Raw genomic sequence first — 13251 nt, forward strand, 5'->3', positions numbered from 1 at the left:
TCCACTAGGATACCAATTGTCAATGGTCTTCTCAAGGAGTTTTGCCACAAAGGGAGGAGAGACGTGGAGTGATAGCTAGTGGGGATGAATGGATCAAATGAGGGGTTTTTATGATGGAGGAAACATGAGTATATTTGTAAGTGACAGGAAAGTTGTCAATAAATAGGTAAAAATTTAAGATGAATGAAAGAGTAGGGATGATAAAAAAGGGGGGGCATTCTCCTAGAGAAGATGGGATGCAATGGGATCTCCTGCTTATGTAGAGGGTTTTCCTTTAGCAAGGAGAAGGGCCACCTCTTCGTTTGAGATAGAGTAAAGGAGATAGTAGCAGAACACACCTGGCTGATGTGAGAGGAAGAGGAAGTGAGAAAAGAGTTCTCAGTGAATGGTCATCAATTTTTTTCAGTAAAATATAAATTAAGGTTCTCAGCTGAGAGGGTGAGGGCTAGGAAGAAGTTTGAAGAAGGATGAAAAGTTTTGGAAAAGAGACTGTGGAGAGTGGGATAGTGAGTGCATTAGAAAGATTTAGAAAAATTGTCTAGTAGAAGAAGATAAAGAAGGAAGAAAGGAAGGAGGAAAGGAAGAAGAGAAAGGAAAGGAAGAGGAGAAAGGAAGAAAGGAAGCAAGGAAGAAAAAGGAAGAAAGGAAGGTAGAAGAAAAGGAAGGAAGGAAGAAGAAGGGAGAGAAGGAAGAAAGGAAGGAAGGAAGAAAAAGAAGGAAGGGAGGGAGGGAGGAAGGAGAAAGCAAGGAAAGAAGGAAGGGAGGGAGGGAAGGAGAGAGGGAGGAAGGAAGGAAGAGAGGAAGCTAAAGGAGGAAAGAAGGAAGGAAGAAAGGAAGGGAGGGAAGAAGGAAGGAAGAAGGAAGGAAGAAGGAAGGGAGGAAGGAGGGAGGAAGGAAGGAAAAACAAACATGAGTAAAGGCTGAAAGATGGTGTGAGTGACCTAAAGATGAGGCTTAGCAGGGCAAGAATGATAACATATTAAAAGGACAAGGAACTCAAGAAAAAAGACAATTCAGAGTTAACTAGTTCAGGAAGGCAACCTCAATGATCAGCTATGTTGTATGAGACCAAGTGAACAACCAATAACCCGAAGAAGGGAAGACTTAAAAAGAACACAATCATGTGTTCATGAATCATGAACTTCAAGCATCTAAAGAGCTACCATTTAGAAGAGGCTGCTGGGTTCTAGAGAGGAAATTACAGTGAAACAGATTGTAGTTCAGTGAAAAAAAAAAAGCTTCCTAAGCTATTCAAAAATGGGAAAAGCTGCCTCAAGCAGTAGTGGGGCAACCTTTCCTTTGAGGTCCTCATCCAAAGGCAGGATAGTCTCTTGTCAGGGATGTTGTGAATGCATTAAATGGTCCCTTCCCAATCTGAGATTCTGTTATGTTTACTCTGGCTGACTATTTCTCTCTAGCCTCTTGCTTCCCTTTAGTCTCTTACCCTAGTACCTTAATGTTGTCTTAATGGCGAAACTTTTAAAGTCTTAAAATAAGATGACTAGAATTCACTTAACTTGCAAAAAAAGCATATTCCCCAAATCACTCATGGGAAGGGAGTCAAACCATTCCCTAATGATGACATATGTGACATTACAACACTATTTATATTGGCAACTATATATATTAAATACCTATTGTGTGTCAAGCAAAAGGCTGGCTGGGCTTTCCTCCATTAGAATCAATTGCAAATAACTCTATAGGAGCACGATTTATACAGGAGAAATCGGAGATAATAACAAAGGCACTAGTGTTGAGAGAAAACAGGAAAATCTTCTTCTAGAAAGTAGGACATGGGCATTTTATAAAGTTTATAAAACATCACAGAATCTCAGAATTAGGACTCTCTGCATTTATCTAATCTGACTCATACTTGAATAAGAATAACCTCTAAACATGGGAAAATAGATATAGAGGGAGAACTGGAGGGATCTGAGACTTCACCAAAGACAGCCCTGTCATTTTACAGATGTGGAAACTGAGGCTCAGAGAGGTTAAGGAACTTGCCTAATGTCACACAAATTCTATATCTAAAAAAAAGGATTGGAATCTAGGTCTTCTTGATTTAAAACCCAATATTCTCCATTGAGGCAATTCTGCTTCATTTGCATCCCTCACAAATGATCATCTGACTCTACTTGAAGACCTAGAATGAAGACCTAGAATAATGAGAAGCTTACTATTTCCCAAAATAGTCCTTTCCAGTTTTGGAAAATTCCTCTTGCTGCAAAATTTAACCTGCAGCAAAACTGAAAACAAATTCATACATCCCCTTTTGACTTTGCACTGCTTCCTTTTACTGAGCCTCAATCTGCCCTTCTGCCACTCATTGCTCCCAGTTCAGAACAAAAGTCATCCTACTCTTACCCGTGAAGAAGAGAGGGGGAGTAGTAGCAGAGTAGTAGCATCATCCCCATTTCAGAGATGAGCACACTGAGCCTCAGAGATCACCACAAGGGCCTTATCGGTTCTCTGAGCCTACCCTTCCACCTTTCTTTCCCTTAAGGCTCTCCTGCATACCTGAAGAGTGCTTCCTTCTCACCCTGACCTTGGTTCTTCAAGCTTAAACAGCTGTTTAAAGGCTGGAGAGGATTACAGCCCATTTCAGCACTTACCTCTACAACAAAGGTGTTGAATACACCACATGCAACCCAGTGAATCCCTGCTGCCCAAACCAAATTAAAACAGAATTGGAGAATAGTTTTTAAAAAAAGATTAAATAAAATAAATCATAAATAACAATACATTTGGAAATGATTTCATTATGTAGAATTTAGTGGCTCCCGTTTCTTATTTTTATTTGACACCTTTGCTCTAGTCACACTAAGCATAAAACATTAAATCAAAATGTAATGGGATAATAGGGGCAGCTGGATAGTTCAGTGCATTGAGTGCTGATCCTGAATCAGGAAGACCTAAATTCGACTTCTGACACACTTACTAGCTTTGTGACCCTGACAAGTCACTTCTCCCTGTTTGCCTCAGTTTCCTCACCTGTAAAATGAACTGGAGAAGGAAATGGAAAGTATCTTTGCCAAGAAAACCCAAATGGAGTCACAAAGTCAGACACAACTAATTGAAGAAGGGGAAAGGGGGAGATAAGGTTTTTACATCATGATACCACTTTCTGCTTTAAGAGAAGCTCCATTTCAGTGCCCTAGAAGAGTGACCAAGCTTTAGCTTCCCACTGAAGAGCATCATGTGTGTCACCAGTCCAGGTGGTTCCAAGATGATGTGCATGTATTTTCCCTGGGCTCACCAGGCATGTCAAATATTGACTTTCAGTTTACCGGTTTAGTATAAGCCGAAGTGAAAAGAATTAACATAAATACTTTTGATAAGCTGGAATGCATACAGAAGATAGAGTTGGAAGGAACTGGAGTGGAAACCAGCCAAGTGAGGATTGGTTAAATGACTTAAGGATGTTTATCCTGGAGAAGAAAAGACTTTGGGGGAGATATGATCACTGTCTTTTAAGTGTTTGAAAAAAGGATTAGCTTTATTTTGCTCAGCCCTGGAGGACAGAACTCAGACCAATTTGGGGGGCGGAGGGGGTGGAAATGAGTTGCAAAAAGGCGGTTATTTTGCTCAGTACAAAGAGAAATTTCTTAATAATTAGAACTTTCCAAGAGTGGATGGGCTGGCCGAGAAAGCAGGGAGTTTCTCCATTACTGGGAGGTCTTCAAACTGGCTGTAGGTAAATGGATTTCTACTGAGCTTTGGTGTAGACTAAATAATCAAGAGTGGAAGGGAGGAGAAGTCAGAGAATCTGGACACCAAAGGTCATCTCTCATTAATCTAGCTCTATTACCCAGAGCAGGACCACTTCTCCCAGTCTGTTTCTCACATGTAAAACGGATTGTGAGTTTTTTTAATGTTAGAGGCTATCTTTTGGTTTTGTCTCCCTGGTGGTCAGCCCAGTGCCCTAACCCTAACCCTACTAAGGCACTTAATAAAATGCTTCTTTGACTGATTGAATGAGTAATTCCCAGTCCTAAATTCTATGACTTCTGAAAATGGTTTCCAATTCTGAGATCCTTATGTAGCTATTGGAGGACCGTCACCCTGGTATACAATCTCTCACATTCTCAACTTTGCTTTCCTTTACCCAATCAAATGCTAAGTCCTGCTGAATCTGCTTCCACAGATTTTTTTTTTTTAGTTATAATGCAGGATTTCAGTTTAATTCATATTTTGCTTGAAAATGAACAATTCACTACCTTTTTAGGCCATTCATCTACATATTTATTTATATCATAAATTCTTATCCCTTTCTCCCATATCTCTGAATGTGTCCCTTCTGACAAAGCCAAGACCACCCTCACCTGGACTACTGCAATACCTTTCCAGTTGGATTCTCAATACCCAGTTGTTCCTTCTCCAATCTGTCCTCCATGCAGCTGTCAAATTAATCATCTGACTATATTACTCCTGTGCTCAAAGACCTTCAATGGCTCCCAACTGCTTCTAAATAAAATAGAGTCTCAGCAGCTTGGAAGCTTTCCATATTTATTTCCCATTATTCATCTTCATAATCTTACTGTTCCTCAGTATTTCCTTTCCCATCTCCAGGCCTTTGCTCAGGCTGTTCCCAGTGCCTGGAATACTTTTTCTTCCTCATTGTCATCTGCCCTTTCTTAGGAATCTTTAGATTCCTTGACCGTTCTTCTCAGGTACCACCTCCTCCTGGGAGCCTTTCTGGATTCCCCTGCTTCATTTATTTTTCTCTTCAAATTATATATTCAGTGTATACATACATGCATACATATTTGTATATATATATATATAAACATGTGCATATGTGCACACATTTATATGTATATATGTATGTATGTATACATAAATTTGTGTGCATATATCTGTTAACATGTTCTACCAGTCCAGTAGAAAATAAGAGCCCTGAGAGCAGGATATGATGTATTTTTATTGTTGTATCCCCAGTATCTGGCTTATAAATCCATAGATCCAGAATTGAAAGCAACCTCCTAAGTCATTTTTCCAATCTCTCTCATTTTACACATGAAGAACCTGAGTTGAATGACCTACGCAAGATCATACAGGTCCTCTGACCTAAATCCTCCGAATGCAGAGCCAGGGTACTTTCAATTTTATTCTGTGTCTTCCTTTGAGAGAACTTTCTATCAGCTCTGGATATGTCTTATATACATGGAGTAGGGGCAGCAAGGTGGGGCAGGGGATGGAGTTCTGGGCCTGGAGTCAGGAGGACCCGAGTGCAAATCCAGTCCCAAACATTCACTAGCTGTGTAACCCTGGGCAAGTCATCTAACCCCGTCTGCTTCAGTTTCCCCGTCTGTAAAATGAGCAGGAGAAGGAAATGGCAAATGGCTCCAACATCTTTGCCAAGAAAACCCCAAATCAGGTCACCGAGAGCTGTTTGTGACTGAACAATAACAATAAAAACCCTCATAATCTTTCTGGAAAGTGTCTTCAAATGGGCAAGTTAATATGGAAGGGAAGATTAAAACTCATAAAGCCCTAGCCAAAATCATAGATCGGTGACATCCTAAAATAACGGCAGGAGGCTTCCTGCCCATCCCAGGCTCCCCAGGCTAGAGCAGAGAACAGGTCCAGGGGAACCAGGCCTGTTTTGGAGAGGCGATGGGAGAGGAAAAAAACATTTGCTATCAGGAGACCTTCTGCCACCCGGGCTGTGTAAACAGCAAGACCAGAAACTGAGCAAGAATAGGAGGGGTTTCTCCTCTCCTCTCCCTGTGCTCTGAAAACTGGCTTGTGTGGACCAGGGCGTGGGCAAGCAGACTTCCTGGGGAGAGATGGGATGGGTGTCAGCTCCCAGCCAGAAAAAAGGTTTTAGTTTCCAGAACTGAACTTCATCCCAGCCTCCCTCCCCGCTGCCTGCTTCAAAATCACCATCCTCCGATTCTTTGTACCACCCTGCCCCCCAGTAGCTTTTCTCAATAAAGGAACAAGAAAACCAGCCCACCCCTGCCTCCCACAAAGCTTCGTTTAGTCTTGACACCCCAGACTTAAGCCTTGCACAATGCCTCTCTGGCTTTTTTTAGCCATCAAGAAGCAAGGACCCCAAGCAGGATCAGGTGGCAGACTTTTCCACAGATAAGATGCATTGTAGAATTGTAAACTGACCTCTCATGGAGAGGGAAGGGGAAGCAGTACATTTTTCTCATTTTCTTTTTTACAAGGTATTTTCTTTGTAATCTATCTGCTGAATTTGGCTGGCCATGCGCTGCGTGCCTACTGTTGTGTATTCAGCCGTGGCAAAGAAAAGGAAAACAGGAGGGGAGTGTGCCAGGGAGCACTCCTGGAGAAATGGAATCCTAGAGCTGGAAAAAGGCAGTGGAGATGAATCACAACCCCCATTTTACAGATGAGAAAGCTGAGTCCCACAAAATCAAAAATAGTTGTACAGAGATAGCAAGTAGAGAGTTGAGGATTGAATCAGATCTTCCAGCTCCAAATTCAGTGTTCTTTTTAGTGTAGTCATTGTGTCTGATTTGTCTGGGTTCTACTTACTTTATTCTAATCGGTTTATACAAATCTTCCCATATTTCTCTGAGTTCCTCATATCCATCAATAAATTCTCAAGCACATAAATCTACTTGAGCAAAATTCAATTCAATTAATTCTCTCCAGATAGCTAATTGGAACCACCATAGGAAGAGTTGGGATGGCTCTATGAACAATTTCTTACCCACTGAATCTGTTATTTTCTCTTTCCCAACATTCACTTACAGCTTTCTTCATCATCCTAGCAGCTTTTAGAATCACTTCTTTTTTCTTTTTCTTTAATATTTTTCCCCAATTATATTCAAAACAATTTTTTTCATTTGTTTTTAAGATTTTTGCTTTGTAAGTTCTCTCCCTGATCCCTACCCACAATTAAGAAACCACATGTGAAGTTATGCAAAACATTTCCATAAAAGCCAAGTTGTGAAAGAAAACATAGATCTCCCACTCTAGTGAAAATAAAACCCTCAAGAAAAATTGTTTTAAAATACTTCAATCTGTATTCAGACATAATCATTCCTTCTCTGCAAATGGATAGTATTTTTTGTCATGTCCTTCGGAGTAGTTGTGGATGATTTTACTACTGAAAATAGAAAAATCATTTACAGCTGATCGCCTAAAACATTGCTATTACCTTGTATACAATGTATTTCACTTTGTTCATCAAGAACTTTCTAGATTTTGTTTTTTTTTTCCCAAAAAACATTCTGCTCATTATTTCCCAGAGAACCATAGTATGGAATCACTTCTACTAGCAAAGCCAATGGCACTGCCCCCTTGGGTTTGGTCAGTCACAGTGAGGAGCTAAAGACAATAAAGTATGGTGTGAAGCAGGCCAGAGACAATCCCCAAGACCAAATGTTTTGTTCTTGTTTTTTTTCCCAGCAGGATTTCATGGGATCAACACCTAGAACTAAACTCAATTTCCTATTTCAGAGAGTTATACTAATACAATAAACTTCTATGTTATGTGCAGATAGATGGTGGGCAGATCATAGAATTAGAATTAGAAGAAATTTTAAAGACCAGCTAGTTATATTCCTATGTTTTATGAATAGAGAAACTGAGATTTACAGAGGTGAAAGCAAGTCATAGTCCCTCTTCTCCAACACCAAATCCAAGGTGTTCATTTCTAGAACACTTTGTAAACATTATCACAGTGAAGGCAAGTAATTAAAGGGCACCGTGGCAGTAAGAGGCAGAAAAAGCCTAGGAGCCGGCTGCTTGGTGACTGATTAAATCCCTTAACCTCTAAGTGCCTCAAAGAACTTTCTAATCTGTAAAGGAATTGCTCACCTTAGTCAGTCAGTAGGCACTCAAATACCCATCATATACTAGATACTGTATGAAGCTCTGGGAATACTGTAAAAACAAGACAGCCCCTGCTCTCATCGTACTCACAGCCCAAAGGGAAAGAACCCCTTCATCCTGCAAATTCATCCCGGACCTTACATCTCAGTAGTTCCCTCTGCCCTTGAGGTCCTTCCCTCTCTCTGATTGGATCATGGAGAACCCCTCCCAGAATCTCCCATTAAGGAACACCCAGGTCTATATTCCTCTGGATTCTTCATCATGTTCACACTGGAATTTCCCATCCTTTTCTCCACTCTCCCTGCCCCGCCCAAACACACATATTTGTATCCCCAGCACTTGGCACAGTGCCTGGCATCCAGAAGGTGCTCAATAAATGTTTATTGACTAATTGACTGATGGGGGAAACAACATGGAAGCAACTACTGTATACACAAAACAAGATCTGTAACTATTGGAAAAGAAATGGCAAATTGCCTCAATTTTTTTCAAGACAACCCTACAGATACTACTGACATAGTATAGTCTGCAAGGTCACATAAAATCAGACATGGATGAATGACAGAATCATGTATAGCTATATATATACACATAAACACACATATATGTTAGGAATGGAGGAAAGGCACTAACATCAAGGTAGATTGGGAAAGTTTTTTGGTAGAAGACAGAATTTTAGTTAGTATTTGAAAGAAGCCACAGGGTACAGATGGAGAGGGAGAGCATTCCACATGGAGATGGAGTGTCTTGTTCAAGCAAGATTAAGAAGACCAATGTCACTGGATTGTAGAGTATGTGGAGGAGAGTAAGAAGACTAGAAATGTAGGAGGGAATCAGGTTCTGAAGGGCTTTAAATGTCAACAGAAGATTTTCTTTGTGGTTCTGGGGGCACTAGTATTTATGAGAGTGGGGGATGACAAGGTCAGGCTTGCAATTCAGGAAGATCACTTTGGAGGATGGACTGGAGTAGGAAAAGACTTGATTCAAAAACCTGCTAAGAGACTCTTGCAGTGTTCCAGGGATGAGGTGGTGAGGACCTGTACTAGGATCTAGCATCATAAGAAGAAATATGTGAATTTATATCTGAGCTATCTAAGGTAACCCTGACAGGACTTGGCTACCGGTTGGAGTTGAGGAGTGGAGGAGAGGTAAGAGAAAGTAGAGAGTAGAGAATGACACGTACAATTCAAGCCTGGGAGACTGGAAGGACCGTACTCCTTTGCCAGTACTAATAAGAGAGTTAGGATGAGGGAAGAGTTTGGGGGCAAACATAGAGTTCAGTATTGGGCAGGCTGAGTTTGAGATGTCTATAAGGCATCCAGTTCAAGATGTCTAATAGGTATTTAGAGACTTGAGTCTGTAGGTTGCAGAAGGGTTTGGGTTGTATACAGAGATATAAGAATCATCAGTATAGAGATGAACATTGAATTCAAGAGAGCTAATAAGATTACAAAGTGAACTAGTATAGAGGGAGAAGAGGAAAGCCCAGGACAGAATCCTGGGATAGCCTACCATTAGTACAGAGAAATTCTATTTTCAAAATAAATGTAAAGATAGTTTTCAACATTCACCCTTGCAAAACTTTTCTTCCTCCTGCCCCTCACTTCCTCCCCTTGATAGCAAGTAATCCATTATAAACATGTGCAATTCTTCTATGTGTATTCCCACAATTATCATGCTGCACAAGAAAAATTAGATCAAAAAGGGAAAAAATGAGAAAGGAAAAAACGAAAGCAAACAACAACAACAAAGGTGAAAATACTATGTTGTGATCCACATTCAGTCTCCATAGTCCTTTCTCTGGATGCAGATGACCTCTTCATCACAAGTCTGTTGGAAATGACCTGAAACACCTCATTGCCAAAAAGAGCCAAGTCCATTACAGTAGATCATCACATAATCTTCTTATTGCTGTGTACAATATTCTCTTGGTTCTGCTCATTTCACTCAGCATCAGTTCATGTAAGTCTCTCCAGGCTTCTCTAAAATCATCCTGCTGGTCATTTCTTATAGAACAATAATATTCCATAGCATTTATATACCATAACTTATTTAACCATTCTCCAATTTTTGGGCATCCACCCAGTTTCTAGTTCCTTGTCACTACAAAAAGGGCTGCCACAAACATTTTTGCATTTGTGGGTCCTTTTCCCTTTTTATGATAATAGAGGGGAGTTCTGGAGGGAAAAAAAGGGTTTCCTTCAGAAATCTCCTCTACCAGTGTAGTTGCAAACCCAGGCTCTAGCCTTCATGAGTAGTCATTTTTCACAACAAATCTATGAAGTTGATGGGGTGGGTATATTTATAGCCATTTTGTAGATGAGAAAGGCCAGGAGCCAAAAGGTTATTAAGTGATTTATTCATGGGTCATACAATTGGTCACCCATCTATTACAGCTGCGTCACCCAAACCCATTCATTCATCAAACACTTATTATGCACCTACTATGAACAATCAGTCCATTAATAGGAAATTGTTAAACACCTACTGTATGCCCTGTACTGTGCTAAGCAATGGGGTACACAAAGAAGGGCCAAAACCATTTCCTGCCCTCATAGAGTATACATTCTAATGGGAACACAGCATGTCATTACATACAAGATATATGCAAAGTAGTTGAAAGGCAATCCACAAAAGGAAGGCATTAGTAGCTGAGGGGAAGGAGAGGGAAATGTAGATCAAAAAGCAGCAGAGGTGTCAAACGCATATTTTGTAAAAATCTTGGGCCAGAACCAGATGAAAATATAACTTGGAAATAGTTAACAAAATAAGTAAAAATATGGTAAAACACAGATACCATTACAATTTGAAATTAAGTCAGCATGCATTTTTGGTGATCTTTATGTATGGATTAGTTCCTATCCCCTCCCTTTCTATTTGAGTTTGTTAGTGAGTGTAGTGAGTAGGAACTGACTCATTATCATCACCATCACCATCATCCCTAACATATGGTACTTAGCATGTGTCAGACATTTTGCTAAGTGCTTTAAAATTATTATATTGTTTGATCTTCACAGCAACCCGAGGAGGTGGATGCTTTAAATATCCTCAATTTTATAGTTCAGGAAACTGAAACAGAGATTAAGTGACATACTCAGGATCACACAGATAGCAAGTATTTGAGGATGGATTTGAACTCAGGTCTTCCCAACTCTATGCCCAGAGCTTTATCCATTGTGTAAGCTAGCTGCTCCAGAAAACCAGGGCTCAAGTCATAGCTCTGATACCTCTTGGCTATGTGACAGTAGGTAAATCATTGAAGCTACAAGTCAAAGAATGGGTACAGCTCTGCTTTGCCAGGGGAGGTCTCTCTGCCAAAGAAAATAAAGGTTCTGTTCATCACACTTATTAGCAATGTGATCTTGAGCAAGTCACTTAACCTTAATTGCCTCCAAAAAAATAAAAATAGAACATTGACCCTTCTTTGAGAAACAATGTAATGCTTCATGAAGACACTTACTTGGAATTAGACTTGATCTTGATACCCAGCTCTGAGCCCTCCCAACTACATGATTATGGACAAGTTATTTCACCTTCCTGATTTGGTTTTCCCTGCTTTGCCATGGGGTTAATAAAATTACACTACCTTCCTCCCAAGGATTTTATGAGGAAAATGTGATGAGACACAAAAGTGTATAGAAAATAACTCATCATTACAGTTATTATTCCAAACTTTTGGCTCCAGACTAGTAGGACATGTTTACCTTGTAGTAGACTGGAACACAATAGACTGAGACCAATTTTCTTGAGAAAAATGCTACTTGTTCCCTTTTAACCACACTGCCGTCAATGATGGTGGAAGAGGGGAACTGCCCCCCCCATCTCAACGTGCTTCTAAAGTCATCTGTGATGGGGAGGCTTTGCCTTTGGTGTCTCACTGGTTCCAGAAAAAAGGACCAGCTTTTCTCATTGACTCACATTAATCTTGCTGAGAGAGGTCAATGAAAAGGGGTCAATGAAGATAGGTCCAGCTGAGAGTCTCATGGGTGTCTGAATCAGTCACGTTGTCCTGATTGATCAGACCAATCAGTCTCAATTAGAGCTGACCTGGACTGGCTCTGGTCTGGAGCCCTCCTCATCTCATCGGACTGAGGAATAATTAGCTATATATGGCAGCTTTTCACTCTTTTACCTCCCAGAGGCCCGGACTGACTGCAGGCTTTCTTCACATCCCAGTGGCCAACAAAATGGATCATTTATTAGCTAACTCAAAATGCTCTTTACCCTTATATTCCTACTTGGAGTGGAGACAGAAGAAGACTCCTGAACAAGACACATTCGCTGTTGTGCATCTCGGGTAAACCGCTTCTCTGTTGTCTCCTGGTCATTTCAGTTGTGTCCCCACTTGAGATTTTCTTGGTAAAGATTTTAGAAAGTGGTTTGCTATTCCTTTTCCAGGTCATTTTACAGATGAGGAAACTAAGGCAAACTAGGTTAAGTAACTTGTCCAGAGTCACACTTAGGAAGTGGCTGAGACCAAATTTGAACTTAGGTTTTTGTGATTTTAGCTGTGACACTATTCACTATACCACCTACCAGCCCTAAATTGCTCCTTACTTTTGGGTTAATGGCTATTGGCAATGGCATCTAACTTAGTATAAGAAAGAAGCATTAGAATAATGGGGGACAAAATAAGGGGGGAAACCAAACCTTTCAGTTCTGAAGATTCTTCCCACTAGTAGGACTAGTAGGTGCCAGGTTGAAAAATTAAATGTACTGTAAAAAAATTAACCCATTGAACCCCCAGTCCTTCAGAATTGACACCTAATCTGGAAAGACGATACCCTCATTCTTATTCATTTAGTTGACTCTATCTACAAAAATGAAGATCAATTCTTTCCACCCCAGTCAGTTTCATTCTTGTTTGAGTAGGAAGACCATTACTTTCGAAGCATGCTTTTGAAGTCTGAAGGCAGGACCAGTCTGGAGAAAGCTCACATGATAACAATTGGCCATTGCATTCTCCGGACATCCCACTCTATGATGTTCCCTCTGGGTGGAATCTTAGTCAGGGTCGTTACTAGCCCAGATGTGTACTTTCCCTATGCCAAATAAATGTGAAAAATGCTCCCTCTATCACTCCTCCTCTTTGCTTTCCCCCTTCATGATCCCACAGCTGCTGACCTGTGTTCCCCATCCTTTGTTCCCTATGTCTATTTCCTTCTCATTTTACATATCCCTTCCCCTTCTCCAATTCCCTTGTTTTTGCTATTTTTCTCCACTAATTTTCTTCTTCCTTTGTCTCTACCTTTTCCCCATTTACTTTTTTCTGCATTCCTTTCTGTCCATTTCATCTGCCTTCTTTCTTCTTTCACTCTCCTCCTTCCCTGAGACCCTTCCCAGCAAATGTCTACCCAAAACAAGAAACAACTTACCCAGGGGACGTAGCAGAGACAGGTGCTTAATCAGGAGGTTGACATCTGGGTGTCTCTGTCT

At 40.6% G+C, this 13251-nt stretch overlaps 1 protein-coding gene across 12 annotated transcripts in view; it reads left to right on the forward strand.

Moving 5' to 3' along the window:
- KALRN (kalirin RhoGEF kinase) overlaps positions 1–13251 on the forward strand; it is a 927260-nt gene that overhangs the window by 875067 nt on the left and 38942 nt on the right. Inside the window, exon 52 of one of the 12 annotated variants that reach the window (XM_051985451.1) lies at positions 2507–2691. The exons of the other annotated variants lie outside the window; for them this stretch is intronic. Coding sequence (XP_051841411.1) covers positions 2507–2524 — 18 coding nt within the window. The 3' untranslated portion in view covers positions 2525–2691. Of the gene's footprint in view, positions 1–2506; positions 2692–13251 lie in introns of those variants that run through there. 12 annotated transcript variants of the gene reach the window in all.

The sequence above is a fragment of the Antechinus flavipes genome, chromosome 3 (assembly GCF_016432865.1).
Source record: "Antechinus flavipes isolate AdamAnt ecotype Samford, QLD, Australia chromosome 3, AdamAnt_v2, whole genome shotgun sequence".
NCBI lineage: Eukaryota > Metazoa > Chordata > Mammalia > Dasyuromorphia > Dasyuridae > Antechinus > Antechinus flavipes.